This window comes from Colias philodice, chromosome 24 (genome assembly GCF_061535455.1).
Source record: "Colias philodice isolate Cphi_HAF_F1 chromosome 24, ilColPhil1 Martin Lab GWU primary, whole genome shotgun sequence".
Lineage (NCBI taxonomy): Eukaryota > Metazoa > Arthropoda > Insecta > Lepidoptera > Pieridae > Colias > Colias philodice.
This window is the reverse complement of record NC_143109.1, coordinates 4461613-4487371: the sequence shown is the minus strand read 5'-3', so window position 1 is coordinate 4487371 and position 25759 is coordinate 4461613. Positions and strand designations below refer to the sequence as shown.

The following is a 25759-nucleotide window of genomic DNA, read 5'->3' as shown; positions in this document are numbered from 1 at the left end:
TTCGTTCATCTTTTCGTTTCGTTACCTGCCTATTAATTTCTACACTGTTAGATGCCTAGGCCTTAGGAGAAAGTTAGATCACTAATTTACTACACAAGGCTGTATACCTTTATGTTTCACGGACACTGAGCTTCTTTTTAGTGTACTCCTGACCTCACACACCGTACATGCCCGCAGTTACCTCAACTCTTGGCTTCACACCTTCGGCCTTCGGTGATGGTCTGCGCCTGCTACTGATAGCGCATTGTCGGGGCGGCGTACAATATCCTAACTCTTATGTCTACCTTTCACGGGAGTACTCTTAAGGGAGGCGTCGATTTGCCAGCGGAGCAAAGTCGATGGTCCGTTAAGTGTATTCCGAGTGCGGTTCGGCTCGGGGGCGGTCAGTGGTTGTTGGTAACGTGGTTGTGGGGCAGCGGCGGCCTGGGGCGAATGTCCGCCGGCGGTGCGAGCGCTGTTCGAGCCGAGGAAACCGGCCGCGCGCGCGCCGCCGCTCACCAGATACGCGGCCCCGGACGGTACCATCCTGCTGCTCACGGAGAACGGGACCCGCCTGATGACCCGCGCCGCCGCCGCAAGCCTGCTTCGCGCCGCCCTCCTCTCCCCGCGCCCCTCTCGGCCCCGTCACGGTAACCGCCGCCGCACCTCTCTCTCTCTCTATGTGTCTATCGGATTCCGTCGCCTCTTGCACTGCACGCTTCGCTATCGCTTCGTAAGGTAGGAGCGCGTGAGTGACCGGCCCGTTTGGCTGAATTATGACTGAATTCACTTTGCAATACGCTTTCATTGGGTATATGTTGGTGATCTTGCAAATTTTATTCAGAAGAAAAAGTATTTTATGGAGGATTGAAAGTATTCTAGAGGTGTGAACGTTTCGTCTTATAACATTTTAAAACACGACATTGTCTCATCCTTCATTATCATTAGATCATAGATGTTATGAGCACTTGAAAAGGTTAAAGGTGGGAATAAAACGGACTTCGAATGTGATACTAGAATCTGAATCTTAGTATCAATAGAAACAATAACTCGTTTCCGCTGCAACCGACTCTTAACTGTAGTTTGGCTTTGAAAGAAATGAAACCATTAATTCGCTCCTACTTTATGCCCGCATGCTTTCAGTACTGCTACCTTCCTTTATTCCTTAAATTTAAAACCACTTTAGACTTTCAACGGAAGGGAATGAGCCAATTAATCCAATTAACTCGTTCGCTTTGAAAGTCTAAATTGTGTTCAATGTCTATAATATAAGCATGCTGCATGCTGCATCTCCTATTTCTACGATTTCTATGGTTACTGCGCGGCATAGATTTTGCTTAACGACAGTTCTATAACGTCGTAAAGAGCTTTGCTAATAATAAATAATCAGTATCCAAAATTAACGTACGTGGTTTTTAATTTTTGTCCTTTGTATCATACGTTTTTGGATATCGTTGTTTGTTTGTCGTTTTTTATTTAGTAGGGTTATGTATGTATGTGAGACCGGCCCTGCGCGATCGCCTTAGTAATTAGAGTCCGTTCGCGCTACGGCCCGGTCGTCGCTTGCCTCAGCTAAGCGATACGGATTCAATTCCAGTAAAGCTGATGTCGGACGGACGAAATGCAAATCGGAACACGACAGGCGTGACGTCATGGATTGGCGGTATGTCGATAACGCAGGACGGAAACCTAATCGCCCCGGACAAAATAATGAGTCACGTCCATCGCTATGCGAGCCCGCACTACAAACCCCACGGCCATCATTACCACCGCTGGAACCATGAGCCGGGGGGCAGCGAAGACCCGCTTTACGCGACCAAGACCGTCTACGGACCGGGATATATCGATGAAAACCGTATGTATTTATTACGTTCACTAATCTCTAGAAACTAGACTAGTCTTAAAGAGATTAGTCGACGATTAAGATTAAAGTGTTACGATAAATATCAGGTACACTAACAAAATATTTAACCATAGATATCGTAATGACACGTTTAGCTTCGGATCTGTACAGGTAGAAGAACACCGTCATCAAACACGGATTTGTTTCAGGCACTACCAGGACTCATGTCATTACCATCCACTTTAGCCCCTAACCCAGAGATAGAGAGTTTAGTCCCGTAGATTTAAGGAGGGTTTTTACCGGTAGATAAAAAAGTAAAGCTTTGCGTAGTGAAAGTAATGAATAAGCATCTAGAGCTTACATTAACCTTGCTTTCTTAATTCATACAAGCAAGAGGAGATTTAAAAGCGGTTTAGACAGCTTTGACACATCTTCGCGAAGCTTTGCGATTCAGATTTATGCGAGACCAATTTTGTGTGTCGATTTAACTACTTTTTTACTTGACTTTAAATATTTAGGTGGTAAGTTACGGAATAAGATTCGGATAAAATTATATTTTTACAGTTATACACAATATTAGCATGGTATATCGAGTTTTGCTTGCAATCAAAAAGTTTTTCTCACGTAATATAAATTTATCATGATCAACTCATACTGTACACGAGTTCCATGATTTCACAAATTATTTAATTATTTTATAAGTATTTCCTATTTACGCATGTAGTAATGTATTATTACCACTTTAACACTATTTTATTATATTACATTATTTATCCTTTTTTATGTTATATTTTTTTGTTTTTATATATTTATATATTTTCATGACACGTTTTATGTGATATTTATTTTACCAGTATATTTATTTATTCCTATAATATCAACATGTATATGGCACAGCACACAGACGAGATATTTTATTATTCACACTGACAAATCCAACTTACCTAGTTTAAATTTGGTTAGCAATAGGTCGAACGTTCGAGGCGTCAAAGCGATAGAAACGTATATCACGAATAATACTAATATTAGACGACCTGCACGTTTCGCACAAGAGGGGCGCATGCTAACATATAACATACACCTACAGAGAGGATTGGGAAGGAAAACGGTAAAGCAGGTGACGACAAGGCGGCGCTGCAGTCGACGTGCCACGTGGCGCTGGACACTTGCATCAAGGACAGTGAATGTGTGGGGTCCCTGACGCCGGTGCTGCAAAAGTGCCATGCGACGGACTGCGACCGTGAGGGGTGCATGGCGGCTCTGCGGAACTTTTATAGGAAGCCTGGCGTTCATTGGAACACGGAAATCGCATTTTGTTTGTGCAAGTAAGTATACTAAGTATGAATTATGCGGAAATGGTATAGATTTTATGTTGATTTGTTGATAATTTTAAATTAAATTCTCACGTATAGAGAAAAATAAGTCTAAGCTACACTTGATATGATTTGTAGCTCTTCGAAAAAATGAAGTTGGATAAAAGATATTATTAAATTAACTATTTTAAATGTAAAAAATAAAAACTAACGACTTATAAGAAAGCTCTACATGATTAATCAAGTTTAAAATCCACATGTACATAAAAAAAACATTCTTCTTTCGAATAGTCGGATAAAATCTCTCCCCTACTGGACATCAAACAGGAAAACTGTACCTACACTGTGTACTAAGCCCGTGATTTACTTAACAACTTCGGAACCAATTAAAACAAAACTTCTTACCTTCTGTTACTAAGAACAACTTATATTGGGATTCTGGGAAAGCTCGTGCAGTGGAAGCGAGATTCTTAATTTGAGATCCATTAAACTAATGTATTAGAGAAAAGAAAACAATTTATATACCCTTAAAGCGAAGTACTGTACTGAGCAACCCCTCTTTTCCTACTCTCTCTTTACACATATCATATTAATATCTATACTTTTAGGGCGAAGCATCCAAGACACAGTATTTAATTAGTTCAGGAGGTTAAGGTTATATATACCTATAATATTACTATGCCAATAAAGATTTTTATTAAATATCATATATTGAGAAATTTTTTACGCACTGTAATTTCTTGAACTAATATATTATGCGATTTGCAATAGCTCAGCTCTTAGAATTTATCGAACAAGTTTCAAGAAGCTGTTACATGAATAAATAGTATAGATTATTCTCAATATATTATACAGTTTAAATAGTAATAAAACTTATTATATTTCTTTGCAAGTACGAAAACTTGAAACTTTCAGGAATACCATTATGCTAGTACCAAATTCTCGATACTCATAAATAGTTTCTGTTATACAAATCACGATAATGGTTCGTAATAAAAATCTCCATTATTAAATAATACCGTATTATAATAGTCAGATAAGGTTACGTAATTCAATATTCCTTTGGCTTTAAGATTCACTCACTTTGTAGATTATTTATTTGTACATCTTAATGGACATCTTATCTATTATATACTACTAATATTAAAAATGCGAAAGTTTGTGGGGACGGATTTGGATAAACTTTACATTAATATACGATAATTCAGAATAACACATAACATATAGAAACAGCTTTTGGTCCGCGACATCACGCAGCACAACCATAAAATATTTCTTACTTTAACCAGGAAAACGGATAACAAGGAGGATTCATGTATGAACGCACAAGAGAGGCTCCACCCGTCGTGTGCCCAGCGTCCTCCCGTCGGTTCACCGCTACCAGCTTGTCATACTTTGGCGCATACCTGCCGAGAGGACCCGGAGTGCAGGTAAATATAACAATGTATAAAAATAAAAGATGATTGACTGGTCTATCAACGTATAGCTCGAACTACTGGACAAAATCCGATGAGAAAGGATAAATTCTACCCCCAAAGTGATAAAAATTTATCATTTCTAGGTTATGAAATTGTGTACATTGAAAATTTATTTGACCACGCTGGTAAAGGGTATAAGTTTAACCATATATAAAACTAACATATTAAATTGAAATAACCATAACCATATATAAAACTAACATATTAAGTATATTTAAAGTTCTACAGAAGATAGATTTGTTTGCTGTCTATCAACTTAAAAACTATACAACCAATTTTATAAATTATTATAATAATATAAATCTGATTAGCATAATTGATATTAATATCCACAAGTGCAGAGTTCTACAGGAAGATTTTATTTCTTTACACACGTAGCATTTACTCAGAACGAGTCGTTCTATTCAATAAACGATGTAGCGTAGCCAATTACAAGAAATATCAATACGCCTTAGAAACTTTATACCGATACTATTCGTTAATCAAAAACTACAAATCCTCCGATAAAATAATTCCTGAACCCGGCTAATTACCGTTTGTATGCCGGCAAAGCGTCCAATATTGGCACATTTCATTTGCTAGAAAACAGCGTGACAGCAATGCAATCACCACAGTAATAGGATATATTCTGAAAGCTATATCCAATAGACATGTTAACCCATTCGATTGATGCGAGAACGCCCCCAAATTGAATAGAAAGGACATGGAACGGCATCACTGTAGAGTTGGAACGTCACTGTGATATATCACAAGTTGTTACGAGTAACTGTTATTTCTTGGTAACGGAGTTCCTGATAGCGCTATTTTTACTTCAAATTCTATTGAAGTCATAACACTCATTATATCTCTTTTGTCAAGAATTCATCGTTGTGGTTCAATTTTCTATAATTTTCTTAAAAAAGAATACCTATTCTTATAATAGGAATAGGAAAATAAAGGAATAGGTGACTAATATATAATTATATATTGATGTATTAATTAGTATATAATTAAAGAATGCAGCGAAAATGGATTTAACGCCCTAGTAGCTTTAAAATGCAAATAGACATGACAGAAATAAGCAGGAATGTTTTACATAGTGCGTATAGACTCGAATGTAATTAAAGTTGTATACTAAATAACGATATGTTTCAATCATGGACGTATAAAAAAAGACGGACGCCGTATTACGAACAAACAACGTGAAGCCACCATAGTAAGCTAGCGATCGTGTAAGGACAATAAACACGCACACACTCTCACCATAGTAAGCTAGTCGGCCGCCATTACGTCGTGAACTACCGACTGATTAACTGCGTCACTGTTTCACAAAAAATATTTAAAATGCTGTCTTGCGTGGTTAAATGGTATCGCAACAGTACAATTTTAAATAACAAAACACGAGGGATTACATTCCACAGGGAAGCAAGTTATTTCTTTTATGTTTTAATGACAAAATTATTACGGCAAAATTTATAGAAAAAAATACAGCCGCCATTGTCAACAGGACAGCTGTTGCCATGGCAACATGGCACACACACATGGATGTTTCGCCGCCATTACTAGGCTTCACTCAATGTTTTGGCGATATACCGTCCGTCTTTTTTTATACGTCCATGGTTTCAATGTATGGTGTTAGATATCCTGTTTCAACAAAGTCAGAATAATACTGTGATTTAAAATAAAGATATTGGGGTACTTTTTCAAGTCTATACCGTTCAAACAATTGTGAAGAATTTTGATCAGGAGATAGAGCCAACATAAAACTTGAACCAACATGTATTACACAATATAACGAAGTGTGGAAGGCATTGAAGATTGGATTATAACACACGTCATTTAATATTATTTATTTCAACGTTCTTATAATATACTAGTGGTCCGCCCCGGCTTCGCCCGTGGTACCTACATGTTTAACTATCCTATCTCTCAAGTTGGATCGAACTGCACATGGTGTGCGAATTTTATTATAATCGGTTAAGTGGTTTAGGAGTCCATTAAGGACAAACATTGTGACACGAGATTTATATATATTAAGATAAAAAAAGAGATTAAAACAAATTTTGTACATAATTGAAGTATATAATTTTCACAGTGATTTTCTGATACCGAAACGTTTTCCCATCCCTAACTCATCGATACAGCAAACTAAAAATAGTCAACTTTGCAGATGCTGAATTTGTGAATACGTTTTTAAGGCAATTCGATATTGCATTAGGGTCGCTTTTCACAATTTGCTTATGAATAAATCTAATAGTCCTTTAGCGGATTACGAGAACCGTTTAGGAATTTTAATGGCTGGACTTTTATAAATGCGCTATATTCACCAGACATATTTTACTTCTTTTTCGAATGAGAAAAATCGTCTCTTTTTAAATTGATGTTTCGAAGTAAGTACGAACTTATTTAATTAACCACTTGGATCATGATTTAAAACAATTAGCACGTGAAAATAAATCTATACACACATTTTAAAACAGTCTCAGTCTTTCGATTATGTACGAAATAAAGTGAACGTCGGGAATTATCGATCCAAATATTCCACAGAGAAATATTATAAAATATATTTTTCCTCTAAATTTAAACAGTACAATGATATTCGAATAATTGGCAAAGTTCAAATGAATAATAAATCAGTTATTGTAAGTATAGAGCTGCCTACACAGTATTTAGGTTGAGGAAATATTATTTCAAATGCCTACTCAATTTCTACACAGTTTAACATTTTGTTGTAAAATTTGTATGAATATAATTTGATATTATAGCAAGCGTGGGCGAGGAATCAAATGTCAGTTGGTTTAGCTTGAATTTATTTGTCTTATTATTCTGTACTAGCTTTCCGCCCGCGGCTTCGCCAGCGTTTTTAAAGAAAAACCCGTTCCCGTAAGATTTCCGGGATAAAACCTATCCTATGTCCTTTCTCGGGTATCAAAATATGTCTATACCAAATTTCATGCAAATTGGTTCAGTAGTTCAGGCGTGATTGAGTAACAGACAGATAGAGTTACTTTCGCATTTATAATATTAGTATGGATTATTCCCTATGTAAAACATTTGTTGAACTTGATATTGCAGTAGTTATTTTTTATTCAAAGAAAAGACCTTTGGATAATAAATAATTTGGAAAATCCAAAAGTGCACGCCTCATAATTTTTTTTTAATAAATATTTATTAATTATTATTTTTGTTTATTTAATAACAATTAAACCACATCGAATCAGACCCTGAAAAATGAAAGGGTTCTATTCCTGAGCATACTCAAGCGTAAGAGAAAAAAAAAGACTCGATTAGTAAAGTATTTCGGTCGCTATCGTGTTAACAAGAAAAAGGATCCGCACATACAGACACACGGACGTCCAAGACAGAACTTTTTTAAACTGTTTTTTAACTAGTTTAAATAACAAAAATGACATCAAAAATATCATGAACGTTAAAAATAGTGTTTTTTCTTAATATGTGTGTGTATGTATTATCTTACAAGTGCAATGTATGATAACATAAAGACATTTTAAGTTTGAAAAATCAGATGTTTTTCGCGAAGTGACAGTAGTACCCACCTCAACGCTTCGCTTATGAGGCGTGCAATTAACTTTTTATTAGAATGAATGTTATGTATGATAGCTAACTGTTATAAGTCATAGTATATTTTTCGAAAAATAAAGTTACGTTGCAGACCTATGTATACTATATAATATGTTTAATAATAATACGTTTTTATAATACATAATAATAATTATATTTTACATATTTAGTCTAACCTATTCATGACTTAAACCTATTACGGAAAAATACCCAACCACACTTTCTTATAACAATGAAGTCTGTTCACAAACTACATAAAAGGGCTTAAATTCTTTGCGATGAGATTGCAAAAGTTCTCAAACAAAAAACTACAGTCTTTAAATAAACAAAAGTTGTAAACATAAGTAGAAAAGACGTGAAAAGCCTATTCAGACTTAAGTGAGGATAAAAGGTTGGCGATAAGGCATTATTTCGACATTTGTCTGGATTTTCTCAGCTACACCCAAATTGCCAATTCATAACTAAGAGATCTTAGGGGAATCGCTTCAAACTCCTTTTAATACTGAGGTCTATAATTCTATATAGATATTTCTTTAAACCATAAGAACTAGTTTGAAGGAAACGATGATATTTTTAGAAATACATATGTAAGTGTTTTATACATGTACGCTTATTGATTAAGTTAGACTGGCTTGAAGTTTTTTAGTGTTTTCATGTTCCTGAACCCTAACATAACTTGTTTTGTGTGTACTTTAATTTTTGTAAACACAATAATAAACACAATTTTTGTAATTACGTATATTTTCAAACCTTTCATAAACATTCGTGCTTATTTCGTATTATATTTAGAAACGTTAACATGAAAATTGTGAGCACCTAAAATACCAAAAACAGGAAAAAGGTCAAGCCCGCTTTACGAATACACTTTCTTTTATTATTTCCTTCTAAAATTCGTACTTCTTTTACTTCAAATACACGGTGCATAATTTTGGTTTCAATTGTACTTATAATTGTATTATTTCGATTAATTTAATTTTGATGTTGATTTCATTAAACATGCTTCGTAATGAACATGAATCTGGAAATGGACAAATTATTATGTTCAATATACAATCTGTGTCATTTATAACAAGTTGCTTGTTTAGTAAAATTCGTGTTTGAAATTTCATTTGATAATGCTCTCTGTTTAAATGGAAACAATAGGTGTATTTTACTCTATGAAGGTCTTGAAAGTCAAAGAAAATTTTTAAGTTTAATATGGCTCATTGATGCAGTATGATTTTGAGAACGAAATCTATGAAATAGGCTATATTTTTCCCAGCCAAATATAATAATTATATAATTTACGAATGTAGTTCTATGCTTCTGTTGCATCATTTGAACTAGTCTGATTTACTAATTGCCAAATTTCTAGAAATTAAATTTATTTTGTAGAAAGTTCTAGAAATCGTATAAACCAAAAATTTTCATCCCTAGAATCCGCCTAGAGAACTACGAGCAATGGTGCGCGGTGGACGCAGTGACGCAAGGCTGCGCGGGCTCGCCGGCTGCGTGCCGCGCAGCTGTGGTGGCCGTGCTGGGGACTCAGCTGCGAGCTGCGTGTGCGTGCCGGGGAACGGACTTTGCGCAACTGTATGACTGTCTTGGTTGGCAGAGGCTGTTGTGGCTCAATCCTTGTGTTGGTGAGTTGGCTGATGTGATTCATTTGGTGTGTATTCCTTTTTGTAGGGAGAGGAAAAGTGATGTAGTAGATGATTCAAGTGGAATGTAATATCGATTTTCTTTTGATAAGAGATAGAGTACGTAAGCTGTTTAGTAAAAGTATCATTTGATGGATATTCATAGGATACAGTAGCAGGAATACTGGTAATTAAAAGGCGAGCTTTTAGATGGAGTTATAAGATATATCCTCGAGTGTCCTAAAGCAATCGTAAATCCAATTACTGCCGATGATTACGTGCTAATAATCCAACTTAATCATACCGTAAATACTTTAATTTCAAGCAATCACTATATTGAGAGTCAAGGACAAGCAAATTTCATTTATGAGGTTTAATATCAACCAACCATAAATAAAATGACGTAACTTCTTTTCTGTTCTAATCATTCGGATGACATTGGTTGTAATATAAACACTGATTCCAATTTAATATCACAAGTTTATATCACAATATTACAAAATTTCCAGTGGAATCCCAAAGCGACTACCACGTGAAGACCTACGGGCCGCTGCTCACCACCACTCCCTTCGACAACGGCATTCGTTACATCACCGTGGCGCCCGAACCCGCGACCCATCACCGCACCACCACCCACCATAGACACACTACACAGCATGTGACGTTGGATTTGCCGAAGGCGGAGGTTCGACAGGTAAGAGAAAATATACCATTTTAGATAATCTACTAAAAACAATACACTGTTTGTGACCCCAAGCGTAAGTATCTATTGCGTGTGTTCAATCATGTCTTATTGAATGTATCGCCAATAATTAAAATTTTACAAAATTAATTTACCCGGGCATGTTCCAAAAACCAGGAAAAGAGAGGACCTTTTTTACTTTGTGCAGTATTCACCGCGCTGGCTTGATAAAAACAAAAGGGGACGAAATTGATTGATTAAATTGAGACAAAAGAGCGACGAAGACAAAGAACAGAACCTCTTGACTAAAAACAAAAGACGATACGCGTCTTCACTGACTTGACAGTTTAAAAATCCAACCCATATTCAGGATATATACGAATATAGATTGAGCCGTTAAAAACATTTCATTGATAATTATTATTGTTATTTTCCAGGAAACTCGCGAAGAGCTAAGCCCCATAACTACTATGTCCGAGCAAACAGTAGGTCCCAATGAGATTGCCCAAATTTCTGAGCCAGTGATAGTCACGACCACGGAGACGACGTCCACGTCCACAAGCACTACAACGACGACCACGACCACGACAACGACCACAACCACGCCGAAACCTACCACTTTGGAGCCTGCGAAGTACTGCGTTGTGAAGAAACCGGAGAGTGATGATAAGGAACAGATTATCAGGATGGGAGAAACTAGACGGGTAAGTTTTTTCAAATAATAAATTTTAACAAGCACGTGATTACCTGTAAATTTGCATTTTGTGAATCATATTTTTGAATGAAAAGTAAAAATTGTATCTAAGTATTCTCTAGCGTCTAGGGCATGGGTAACTTATTTCTAAATAAATAAATAAAATTATATACTTTGCTATCAATGATTACAGAACTAAAAAATGTCACTCAATTTCGTTCATTAAACAAATATAATTATCTAGGAACTTTCCATTAAGTTGTTTTTGGTGAATAACACATAAGGTAAAAGCATCAATAGATGACCACTTAAGGAGACAGAATATTCTTTTTAAATGTTTGACTTTAATTATCATATGAATTCAGTAAGTTTATTTTTTTGGAAACCCTGTGAAATGTGTTTTAACATATGAACAAGCATTTCACCACGTACAATGGCCGAATAAACTTAAAAAAAATTAAAAATGTTCTTATATTAGAAATTTAGTAGTTGACCATCTAAAAACTAGAAGATGACCATATTTTGCATCAGTAGATGACCACTCAGATGCTACAATTTTAATTGGGTTATTTGTTAAATAAGAAGCAATAAGATGAAAAGATAACGTTTTATTTGAAATATAATAATAATTAGGCCTTTTTAAGCCTATAATTTAAATAAAAACAAGATTCTAAAAGATCCGAAAGATGGTTATAAAACAAAAGGACACTGTCAAACACAAAGCGTAAACGTCAAACTTTTTGCCAAATTTATCATATCAAGGAATGTATCTCTGGAACATCATATACATTTCTCGTAGAACTGGTCTTCTTGGGAGCCTCTATGTGAGCAACTACTGCATCCCAGGGATAGTCGAGCACATCTTTATGCCATTTTTTGCCATTTTTTGCACCCAGTCGCATATTTTATGCTCCTCTTCTGGTGTAAGGATGGATGTCGGACCCATTTTTCGTTCCATCGGTGACTTCCCTTTTACTTTATTTGTAAGCGTTATTCTTGGTACACCGAACTTTTTTGCAGCCGTTCGTATTGGTGTTTTATGAAGACGAACATCGTTCACTGCTACAAGCATTGCAGTTTCAGTATAATTTAGGAATGCGCCCCTTTTCCCAGGCATCTACAAGATAAAAATTGGTTTTAGTAATAGATCATAGCCATAAATTCGTACCATAAACAAAACTAACTAACTAACTAAAGAAAATCAATCTATTGTTAAAGTAAATAAAATAGTTTATTTTAATTAATTATTATATGCAGTATATTTAAAAGATACAGAACATAATCAAAAGTTGACCACCATGGTCAATTACTAGAAAATCATAGTCAAACGGTAATTCGGTAATGGACCACCATGGTCAATTACTAGAAAATCGCAGTCAAACGGAATCAGTATTGGACCACCCCCACATCTCAATTTTGTCAACAAATCTTTAAATTTTAATTACCCTGTCATTTAAATAAACCATAAACGAATAAAAAACGAAAAACACTTACCGTCAACAAGGTGACAAAGTTCCTAGTATTCAGCTTCAAACTTTTTCAATCACTACGAATATTATTACAAAAACGAATTTATTGATTTAATGGTCCGTCATTCAACAAACAACTGACCACCATTTACTATATTTGACAGATATGGATGCGCAATTTACGCGCCTATTTGACCAGATAGCAGCACTAACTACTTATTAACGAATGAGTTTTTAAAATTGCCGCGAATTCTTATTATAACGGTTTATGTGCATTAGCGGTCAACTACAGGTACATGGTCAACTACTGGTGACTTTACCCCTACCTAAAACATTTGACTTTGTATTTTGTAGACATTATTTTGTGTTAAATCAGTTACTATAGAATTAAAGGTCTAGTTCAGAATCTCATTGTTCCATACCTCCAGAATGGAAAACAAACCATTGTTTTTAATAAAGAATGATTATACGGTGCACATTCTAGCATTGGTGTTCCACAGGGATCAGTTTTAGGTCCATTCTTATTTCTGCTATATACTCATACTAGCTTTCCGCCCGCGGCTTCGCCCGATTTGTCTAAAACATAATAAATTATATACTAAGACCTTCCTCTTGAATCACTCTATCTATTAAAAAAACCGGATCAAAATCCGTTGCGTAGTTTTAAAGATTAAAGCATACATAGGGACACAGGGACAGAGAAAGCGACTTTGTTTTATACTATGTAGTGATCATTCGATCCTCAGCTGTACCGCTCAGCGGAGCTGGCGGAGTGCACGGACCTGTGCGTGTGCGAGGCGTCGCTGCAGGTGTCGTGCAAGGTGGCGTGCGTGCCGCGCGCGCCGTGCTCCAGCCGCCTGGCGCACTACTCGCACGCCGCGCCCGCCTACCAGGCGTACCGCGGCCGCTGCTACTGCTACTCCGGGTCTTTTATCTGCATGCGGCCTAACCCGGGTGAGTGCACTTTACGCGTATGTAGGAACACCTTTATACGTCTATAGGAACTTTAATATGTACAGGAACGCTCTGCAAAATACATATTCAGAAGTCATCTACGAGTAGACACTTGTTGTTGTTGTTGTGAAGTAGACGCTTGCTCTCGATAACAAGCGAGTAAGTATAGGTCTACCAGAATCTGATGGCATATTTATATTTAAAAAATAAAAGATTTTCATGTGGCAACTTTATTTGACAACTATCAAATTGGTTGTCAAATTATTTGTGTTGATGATTAATTTTTAGGATTTTGTCTTCAAAATCTTCGAAATGTCGATAAAACCGCTGCGATCACAAGCAAGAGGTGTTGTTTACAATGTGTATAGAAAAATATTCGATGAAGAAGGGTCAAACACATCACAATTTTCAATTTTAAAGCGCGTGAAAGATTTTATTGCTAAATTGGACTTACCCGTTTTGATACTTTATATTAAAAATGTTATAAATAGGTAACTATAATATTGTTTGTTGATTAAAATATAATTTTATGAAAACTTATTACAGGAGTTTCCAATTCGGCTGTTTGTCAAGTCCAAGGTGTACAAGTCAATTTTATAATGTGTTAATACTTACGAAAATAAACATGATTTTATTTTATTATTGTTTTATTTTATAAAAAATTATAAACAATCGTTAAATATAGTAAATAAGTTTTGATCCGCATCATCATCAAGTGTAAATACATAATATTATGACTTACCTTTAGAAAAGTAATATGTATATTATACATGTAATAAGTTCCTACATAATATTACGTGGATATCTCATTATTAATACAGTATTATCCACTTGTGTAATGTGACTAATGATATTGAGGACAAAATAAAAAATACGCAGTATCAAGATCGTTCAGTCCATTTTCCCTAGGGTTGCACACTCAAAATTTTGATTTCCCTAATTGCCATGAGATTCTGGTTTACCTATAGTTATTTTATAACGGATACTTCAGACGACACTTTTTTTTCAAATTGCAAACCTTCAATAAAACTACCACCTATAGGTATTTGTTTTTTGCATTAAAAATAAAATAGTACAAAAATGTGACCTAAAGTGATAAGAATGATCATGAATAAAAGATCTCTTCCAAAACTTCGAGACTATTAAAGTCGTGTCGAAAAATAGTTTCTTACAATTATTGAAATATGTACTAGTTAATTTGTTTAAGGTTGATTAAATAAAATACATTTCCAGGCGAGTACCGCCTCCCGGAGGGCGTGTACCTGCTGCTGGGGTTCAGCGCGGTGGACGAGTCGCTGCTGCGGCCGCACACCGGGCTCGGCGCGGAGGACGCCGTGCGCCTGCTGCAGCACTACATGCACCATCTTACACGCGATCAGGTATTATATAAATAAATAAATATTATAGGACATTATTACACAAATCGACCTAGTCCCACAGTAAGCTCAATTAAGGCTTGTGTTGTGGGTACTAGGCGACGGTAAATATAATATTTAATAAATATATATATAGATAATAACACCCAAGAACAATTGAGTTCATCACACAAATATTTGCCCTGACCGGGGATCGAACCCGGGACCGTCGGCTCAGTAGGCAGTTACTTTACCACTGCGCCAACCGCGTCGTCGTTTTGGATAGTTTAGTTTAGTAGGAATTTAGATGTCATAAATAATTATGTATTGTAGGAATGTTTGGAAATTTTATATTGCTCATAGTAAGATGACTTTGTTTTGCATTCGTAATGTTAGAAATATTTATAACGTGTACCAGAGAACGATACATTTTTGAATTGTTGGAAATTTTAATGCTGTAAAAATAACAAATTTAAAAAATGTGCACGAATGGATAATGTGATGTTTTAACTAAGAAGTACTTTTGACCCCGATCGAATGCACAGATCTGGCAATGTATAAACAGAGCAACCAGAAATTTTATCAATCAAAAGATTGGAAATAACATATGTATCACTTATACCTCTCAAAAGGGGCCGATATTCCATCTTAAATTTTCTTCATTTACTAATAACTTTTACGAGAACTATGTTCATTTTCTTTCATCAATTTAATAACCCTGCATCATATCAATTTTCAGACAAACTGCACGTTAACTCTGTTCAATATCAGCAATGAAAATGTGATCATATCAGCCAGCATCCCTCCCAAAGAGCAAGAAATACTTAAAGAAGCTGGGGACGATCTCTTGGACAAGGAAAAGGTAACAGAACTAAATCTGTATTTTATTTGTCAGTCTATTAATATTTATGAATGTCGTGATCGAATTGGTATTTTAATTACATTCCCTTTTTAAAATTTCTACATTCTACAAAGTACTTAAATTTGCTAGTTGGTTTAGCATTAAAAATAATCAAAATAGACTGATCTTAAAAAAATATTTCCAATATTTTCAGGAGGCATGCATCGATGTACTGAAGATCGTGAAATCGCGAATCAACTCCCAGCACGAGGACATCTCCTCCCACTTACTCCTCTCCATCTTCAAGATCGCCGAAGTGGACGTCGTTTACCCCACACCCCCCAGCTCCAATGTCTCTAACATCACCCCTAATAAAATATTTTATATCCTTATTATCTTCATCACTATCATCTATCATTTTAATTTTACCCTTTTCAAAAATATCGTCAATTGTTTCTCGAATTTACACAACTCTAGGATTAGTAAATCGGAACGAAACTCTTCACAAGTCGTTCCTTTCTCAAAGAGTTATATTGTAAAAGATTTTTTATCTATTTTGAAATGTTACGATGAATTTATTGATATTAGTGACGTAGTCGTTGTGAATTATGGAGATATCTCGCACGATGCACTCGCTTTAGATAAAGCACGAACACATATCACAAATTATATAGACGTAAGAGATATAGATGTATATAACGTTAAGGAAACGAAACATATCGTAAAAGCTGTGAGTATTACAATATATACTTTTAATGAACTCGTTGCTGATGCAATTATACCTAAATATTTTTCTAGAGATTATATTGGATGTACTATTGTTTCGGAGATGCTTTTCGGTGAGTTCTTTTTTGAAAAAATCGCGTCCTTTTCTTATGGGATTGTGAAATCCGTTAGCTTAGGACTAACTCTAGTAGTAGTATGAAGACTGAGATGAACTAAACATATCATTAGTTAAGTGTATTTCGTTTATTTTCGACTTAGAACTGGTGCTTGTAGGAGGATCTTAAGGCTGGGTTTTGTAAATAAATATACTACGCCTTTTACACTATTAGAATTCTGTTCCAGCTCTGATGATTGTTGATGCAAACGAGTGTTGTTTATTTGTGAAACTTGCACCTTTTTTTATTTTAATCCCAATAATATCGTTAAAAAAATCATTATTCGAATGAAATAAATATGAAATATTTATGGTAACTATGACATGTACTAATTTAGACTCTAACGTACTGCTCTGAGGAAAAAAATACGCTGAAAATTAAACTTAGTCAATACAACCCATGTTTTCCTTTCCATGGAACGTCCATTATAATATTTCATTACAGAAATCTCCAAACTATCAATGATTGGATCGTAATTGTATGATGTCCTTCGAAAACTAATCCAAGTATACATTTTCAGGTCAATTTAAGATACTTAAAAGGTTACGACGAAAAAATAAATACTTCTGAAGTTCTAAAAACCAAAGAGAAAATCTGACCGGATTTAATAATTAACACTCGTTTGTATTAAATTCGTCGATCTCGTTAGATAGGGGTAGAACGTGTTATAGTGTTACATGCGCCTTTCTGTTAGGGTAGGGGTTATCGGTGTATGCACAATAGACGCGCACTCTGCAACTTTCAAACCTCGCCGTTACTTCTCAAGCACCGAAAATACTATAATCTATATTATGTAAAACTTATCAAATACAAGTCTATCAAATTTGATTCTTATTATAAATGAAATAATTATTAAATTCTGGTAACAAAAACAGAAAAGATTCTTGGCTAGATTGTCAAAACGGTTAATATGAGGTAGGAAATTTAAAAGACGGATGTCTATATAAAAACGTTGCAAGAAATGTTTGCTAAGAACAAATTGGAAGGGTAACATTTTTCTTCATGACTTATTCTCTTGGTTGAATCTTGTTTTGTTCTATGACTTCTATATGATTACAAGCTTGTAAAAATATGATGAGTTTGAAAATTGCCTTCTTTATCTTAAAAAAAGAAAGTTGCCGAGTTGCGCACTAGAATAAAATAGATATCACTTAGATAAATGTACTTCGGGGCATTGTAAAATGTAAAATGGTAAAGAAGGAAGCTTTAATTTGAAGTAGACATAGATTCTTGTGTTCTGGAGAGTTTTAACGGACGGTTTGGTAGACAAATGTGAATCTATTCTATGACGTGATGTACCATTAAGGAATTCGCTTGAACTGTCTGCGTTATTCTAAATTCTTTCTTGCGTAGTTGGGCTCTTGAACTAAAAAAAAATGTTCTGCTCTTTTGTTATTGTATTACCGTTCTTGAAACTTTACCGCCCTTTCTTTTCTATGGAAAACTTGCATATCAATTTATTTTATTTATTTGGCAAGTAAAGGGTGTGTAAATTGCTTAGTATGAGTCTAATAAATATTATTACCAGATTTATAATGCAATGTTAAACTGTTTTGAGAATGTCTTGAAAATTCTAACATCTTAACGCTTTGTCTTTTTTCAAGCACAAATGTTATATAAGTATACATCATACTTATGGTTAGATACTGTTATTTATAATTATTTATATACTTATGTTTTGTTTAATGAATTTTAAGAAATGATCTAAGTAAGTATGTATTTGTCTTGTATTTTCTTTATTGTTGTAAATGGTGTAGCTCATCTAAAACAAACATTACAAATGCTGTTAAAACATTAATATTGATAAGTCAAAGTTATGTTACATAGATAAAATTTATACAATCTGAAAGTTTAAATCTTTATAAAGAACTACAGGTACAGCTACGCCACTGATAATTTATAAAAAAAGTATTTCGTATTATTTATAATATTTATATATCTACAATAAAACACGTTTTGTAACATATACATCAAGGGTACATATTGGAGAACGAAATTATAAATTATCCGCTAAAACGGCGGGATCGAAACATATCAACAAAGCTCAATTTTATAGTTATTATTCTAGCATAGTTAATGAAACTGAGGCATATCATGTAGTTTAGATTATAGGTAAATTAGATATAAATATATAAGTATTTAAATGTGAAAATTATTTTCCGCTTTTTCATAAGCGACCGCGAGATTTGACCATTTTCATTGAAAATTTGTTTGTATTGACATTTTTCATGATTTAGGTATACTTTTTGTATCGTATTGAATCATTAGTTTTAGTTATTGTGTTTTAGTCTGAAAAAAGAAAATTTAATTTAATTTTAATATGTTATTGAATTATCTGACAACAACGGCATTTAAAATTATAAGTAAATAGAGTTATTGTTATGCACTTTATTGCATACATGAATGAATATTTATATATTAACAGTGGTCATTCCTCGCGGCAACTATCAAAATATATTTTAAATTAAGCATAATATTTAAAAATTAATAAATTTGTTTGTATTTAAATGGTTATTGCTATTATAATTTATTTAAATTAATGTTGTAATAAATATAATAATTGAAGCACGCATCATGCCTTCCATATGTAAAGAATATACAAATAGCAATATTTTACACTTAAATATTTCCTAAAATGTTAATTTTCATGAGATACTTATTTACAAAGCACTGCACCGTCGCATATTAAATAAGATTTAACAGTATTAAAAATGATTTATATAAATACACATTAAATTTAATATAATCGATTTAACACAGAAATTTGTTACTTTAATTTTAAGTTTCCATTTTTACAAGAAAATTTTAATTCCTTTGTAGATAAGTAAATGTTTTTATAATCATTGATCATTATTATTGTTATATACATACATACATGGACGTATAAAAAAGACGGACGCCGTATTACGAACAAACAACGTGAAGCCACCATAGTAAGCTAGCGATCGTGTAAAGACAATAAACACGCACACATTCTCACCATAGTAAGCTAGTCGGCCGCCATTACGTCGTGAACTACCGACTGATTAACTGCGTCACTGTTTCACAAAAAATATTTAAAATGCCGTCTTGCGTGGTTAAATGGTGTCGCAACAGTACAATTTTAAATAACAAAACACAAGGGATTACATTCCACAGGGAAGCAAGTTATTTCTTTTATGTTTTAATGACAAAATTATAACGGCAAAATTTATAGAAAAAAAATACAGCCGCCATTGTCATCAAGACAACTGTTGCCATGGCAACATGGCACACACACATGGATGTTTCGCCGCCATTACTAGGCTTCACTCAATGTTTAGGCGATATACCGTCCGTCTTTTTTTATACGTCCATGCATACATATTTTATATTTTAAAATATAATACATTAAACATTTTTATTCAAAGCAAAAATCACACAAATATATGCCGCGAAATATGGTCACCGCATACACAAACGTTGTTTAGAAATTCAGTACATTAACTCAAATACTTATTAAAACTATGTAAGTATTATTGAAAAATCCCATATATACATATACTTTCATACTTTCATATGATATAAAGTTAATTGCTTACAACTACAGTAAACATTGATTAATCTAAAGTACACAAAATCAAATCCATTGAAATTTTAATTCAAATAATGTATGTACAACACATTTGATATCTGATGCAATATTGCACGTCCCGTGATTTTAAAAATTAAACTACTAACAATTACGTACATTGTCAATTATAGTATGACAGAATAAATATGTACAAACCAAGCGTACAAACGCTCTACATTACAAAAAAGTATTTGAGCATCGCCTCTAAAAACAAAAATGCATTTCATTGAATAGGGCTTTTCATCAGGTATTCATTATTTTAATCGATGTATGAAATATGAATGTATGATGATACAATGTTTCCTTTTGAATCACTTATATACCTACTTTCTTTTATATTCGATTGGTATATAAATTTCTCTAGGGTTAACTTTTATTTATATATGTTACGGCTAAAGGTAGGTGAGAACATAAACTTAAGATTAGCCGGCTAAACTTAGGTTTATTTTCGACGAGGTGTTAATGTTAGTTTGTTCTATCTTTAGCCGGCTAAACTTAAGTGTAACCGCAGGCCCGTGGCTAAAAATGTCGGGGTGGGTAGATTTGGTTACTATAATACATGTAAGGAACAGGGCGAGTGTTTTCTGGCACTTCGCCGGCTGCTGCCGCAGCACGCTCGCTGCGCTCGCTCGGCTCGTGCGGGTCTTAAGAGTTCTAACCTAACCTAACCTAGCCACCAGCTTTCTGCCCTGAGTCGGGGTGGGTAGATTTGGTTACTATAATACATGTAAGGAACAGGGCGAGTGTTTTCTGGCACTGTGCGGGCCCCTCAAGCCCTCCACCGGCCCGGCGCTAACCAAATCTACCCACCCCGACATTTTTAGCCACGGGCCTGCGGTTACACTTAAGTTTAGCCGGCTAAAGATAGAACAAACTAACATTAACACCTCGTCGAAAATAAACCTAAGTTTAGCCGGCTAATCTTAAGTTTATGTTCTCACCTACCTTTAGCCGTGACATATACATAATACATTTTTTAATGGAATGAAGATGTCTTTGGCCCAATTTGTTTCCTTATCTTTAAACTTGTTGTGTGTTAGACATAAATGTTAACTGCGACTAGTAGTTCAATGTATAGTTCAATATATTTTTAATGTATTGTAGACAATTTAATATCGGTTTGGGATAGTTAACTCTTCCTCTATCAACCGTCAACGTCCTTTAAAATTTAATTTTGTAATAAAAAAAATACGTACGTCAATGTCATTTGTCAAATCATTTGGTGGGATTTTTTTTTTTAAGTTAAAAATGGTCAAGGATAAGAATGGCCACTTTTGTGTTGATTTATTTTGTACATATTAAGAACTCTATATTTTATTCCAAACCGATATTATTAATTCATTGTGGATACAGAGCACTGTAGTGATATGCGTAACTGAGCTTCTAATAAATAAATTGTTTTGTATGTACACTATTACATATATTATTTACCCACTCAGCCCCATGGGGATTCTGTCGTTTTGTTGTAGCTAAATAAAGTGATTCGTATAAGAGCGTGTTTTATTTACTCACCCTTCTCTGAAATCTGCATTTTGTAATATTGTACGATATAAAAAGTGGATTGTTTATTTCATTTGCCGTTATCCAGTTTAAAGGAACTAAATCCTACGGTGAAATCATAACAATATATCATTTCAAACGAAGAACCTATTAAGAATTGTTTTGTTATATTTATCGTTATCATTAATAATTATTATACACATATCAATAAAATATTTAAATATAAGATTATTGGACTCTTGAATGTAACTAGATATAAGATAGGAAAACATAAAATAAAGCTTCTAGAAAATACCATACCTATAACATTTTCAGTTATTTTTAAAGCCAATTAAGTAGCAAAGGGGTATTAAATGAAACCAAACATTAGGAACTTAAAATTATATTTAATTCAGTCTTAAACAATACTTTAAAAACGAACCTTATGAACTAAATTCACTGTGGTTTTTCATTGGTGCCTTCGCTTTGGTCTTTTATTTCCTTCCGTACCGGTCCAGTTTGGGCTATTGGTACTTTCCTCTCTCCTTTAATGGCTTCTGGAACATTCCTTGGAGCTGTGATCGTTAACACGCCGTCTGAAGACAACCTCGATTCCACGGTCTCGGGCTGCGTGCCTTCAGGTAACGCGTACCTCCTCACAAATTGACGAGAAATGAAACCATGCTCATCCTTCTTCTCCTCATGTTTGCCTTCAATAATGATGTAGCCATCAGCAGTTTTCACGGATATTTCCTCTGGCGCGAAGTGCTGCACGTCCAGGTTAATTTGGAACTTGTCCGAGTCCGCTTTGATGGTAGAACCGACGTCTCTCGCAGCGGCTGCCAGGTGACGCCATGGGCGGTAATATTCTCTGCTGATGAGCGGTCCAGCAGCAACAGACAGAAGGTCGTTAGGAGTCAAACCCAAGCCGAAGTGCTGGTCCATCAACCGACGAGGACGGCTATAACCCCAGTCGTCGAAAAGGTATGGTAGAAGAGACATTTTGAATGTCGCAAATCGCAGTGATCACACTCGCAGTTCGCACTGAACAATAAGTAGCTCGAAATTCAAACTTAAACTGAACAGTTGCCGCGCGATTGCCAATATTTATATCGAAAAGCGACATCTAGCGTCGAGTAGAAGATTCTAGTATGATTCAGCATTTACACATGTCAGAGATTGTACACCTTTTCTACATTTTTCTTACACATTTTATTCATATTTTTGCAATTCGAATTTAAACATTTTTTAAACTTATTTACGATTTTTATTGTTTGTCAAACAAATTTATTTATAACTTAAATGTATGGCACTTTAATTAAAGACCAATATGTGACTTTTCTTTGAAATAGTTGAATGTAAAAAACGATGAGAATCAAATCGTAAAAGCATATTCTACAATAAAAAATTGCAAATATCTGTAAAGTTTTACATTATAAAGGATTAGATTGTTATAGGTAATATGTAAATTGTAAACGATATTATAAAAAATAAAAAAGTGTATCGGGGCTTTTAATTATCCTTATTATATAAATGGTTTGAAGAAGTATAATGTATTGCTCAGAATCATCAACACTTTCTTAAACATTATTCTATTTAATATTATAGATAAATGATGTAAACGAAATGCTCATTATTCTCCAGCAACTCCAGGAAACAAAATATCTTATTTAGTTTAGTATAAAATAACACTCACTTTTGCTATTGGGAATATAATTATATTTCGTTTATCTATGTGATTAAACTATTTCCCTCAACTCGAATTTCAACTATTAAAAAAAATATTTTACAATTTCGGACCGAGTGTTGCGCAGCCCTGCGTCTATTCAAGGATACGTCACTGACCGAAAGTCTGGAACGCTGTAGATGCGTCTGGGTCGAACGATTTTATCGCGATCCTTCGAGTACTTTCTAGATTCTACATTGTTATATTGGGAAAGGTCAGCGTTAACGCTATTGTAAACTAATGTAAACATCTGTAAACATGTTATTAGGGAATTACGCATGTTTTTATTTTCAAGTATTTTGTTTTTGAAATGCTATCAAGCACTTTTAGATAATCGGAATACGTTTTTCCAGAAAGGTAAGGAAAGCGGATTAAAAAAAAAATACCTGTTATTGTTATTTTTATTTTTAAATCCATAATTTATATTTTAACCATTTTAAAATAAACTACAATATGATGACAATATGCGTGTTTTATTTTTGTAAGTATCTATGGTACCTATGACTTGTGACCTATCTACATGGTTAGGGAGCCAGGTGCAAATTTGGTTCATTATTTCCTCTCAAGAGATAATTCGTCAGACGCATGAGAGTATAGTATTATAAAGCCTCGTGAACGTCAGCTGGCGCTCGGTTGGGGGGGTGAGCGGTTGTAGCCTCCCACGCACATAGGAAAAAAAATACATTCATTCATTCATTTCCTCTCAGCTAAAAATTTGTCAAATTGTAGCTAACCCAATATCTCAACGAAAAAAAATAGTCAGCTGGTTACAACATGGTGTATTATACGTCAGCTGGTGTCTCGAACATGAAAGTTAAATTTAAAGAAAAATTTATTTTCCGTTATTTCCTCTCAAACAAAAATTTACCTGATGATAGCTTATATGTAACTGTGGATAAATATATATGTCAGCTGGCTGTATCTTGGTGGAAAAACCGTCAGCTGATACGGGAGGCTACAACCGCTCTTCCCCCCAACCGAGCTCCAGCTGACGTTCACGAGGCTTCATAATACTATACTTTGATGCATTTTACTAATTACCGCTTGAGAGGAACTTGGTCATAAAATCTGCTGCTGGCTCCCGGACCAACATGATACTAATTACTAATTAGTTAAGAAACAATAGCTATTTAGAAAATGACACAAATTTTTTTAAATTTTAATTTTAACTAGGTACCTACTGAACTGATATTGATAAAATTTAAATTATTATAATATTAATTCTGTGACTGTGAAAAACGCCAATGAAATAAGTAAGACAGTATTAGCACAGTATTAGAGGCCCAAAATCTCCCGTACTCCTTATCACTTTAACTACTTATCAATTTAACTTTACATTATTAATCATTTTATTAATACCTAAATATTTTGCATAGCATTTTAGATTTCACAAGCAATATTCTTATTTATAAGAAATATAGGTTTAGTGTAAATAAGATTGACAGCTAAAATGTAATTATTGTGTCTCGATACATACTAATTATTAACGTTAATTAACAACAGTAACGATATTCTGGAATAATATGCTTCTATACTTAATAAATTCTATACTAACCAACTTACAGATTATTCTTGTCGAATCACGAATGGTACAGACTACAGACCATACAAAAAAAATATTAGTCACAAAAACTGGCCAATACAAAATTTTTCTATTACTTACATATTTTGTTGAGAAAAAAATATAACAATATAGAGCAATTTATTCCCAATAAATTAGACCTTTTCTTCCAGAAAAATTTCTAAGTGTCCTACATTAATTTATGAAAATCGTTGAGCCGTTTTCAAATAACTGTACAGAATAGCACTAACAATGTTTAATATTTCCATTGGTTAAGACCTAGGGTTAAGACATACTAACAATATAAGAAAACACTAGATATAGACAAAAACAAGCTATACATAATAAAATTATTATAAGTGTATAAACCTGCAACTATCATCTACTAACTAGTTTATACCTAACTAGCGGTCCGCCCCGGCTTCGCCCGTGGTACATATTTCGCAATAAATTGTAGCCTATGTTCTTTCTCAGGGTCTTAGATTATCTGTGCCAAATTTCATCAAAATCGGTCCAGTAGTTTATGCGTGAAAACCATACATACATACATACATACATACAAACCTTTCCTCTTTATAATATTATTAGTATAGATAAAACTTTCTCATGAAATTGTATACTCTCACCTTACCACAAAGCGATCGTATGAAAGATATATTATTATATTACTTTATAATATTACAAATACCAATCATATTTAGATATCTATGCTAATAATACATATTATTGTAA

The 25759-nt window shown here is 34.2% G+C and overlaps 1 protein-coding gene and 1 pseudogene across 1 annotated transcript in view; one reads left to right on the top strand and one right to left on the bottom strand.

The window, feature by feature from the left end:
• Positions 1-16857, top strand: part of LOC149477701 (uncharacterized) — a 157046-nt gene extending 140189 nt beyond the window's left edge. Inside the window, exons 6-15 of the mRNA XM_089710211.1 lie at positions 1577-1834; positions 2910-3147; positions 4425-4565; positions 9591-9796; positions 10303-10487; positions 10913-11179; positions 13385-13592; positions 14826-14971; positions 15687-15809; positions 16003-16857. Coding sequence (XP_089566337.1) covers positions 1577-1834; positions 2910-3147; positions 4425-4565; positions 9591-9796; positions 10303-10487; positions 10913-11179; positions 13385-13592; positions 14826-14971; positions 15687-15809; positions 16003-16713 — 2483 coding nt within the window. The 3' untranslated portion in view covers positions 16714-16857. The remainder of the gene's footprint in view (positions 1-1576; positions 1835-2909; positions 3148-4424; positions 4566-9590; positions 9797-10302; positions 10488-10912; positions 11180-13384; positions 13593-14825; positions 14972-15686; positions 15810-16002) is intronic.
• A 5270-nt stretch (positions 16858-22127) lies between these two features.
• Positions 22128-22814, bottom strand: LOC149477700 (protein lethal(2)essential for life pseudogene; annotated as a pseudogene).
• Positions 22815-25759: the final 2945 nt, after the last annotated feature.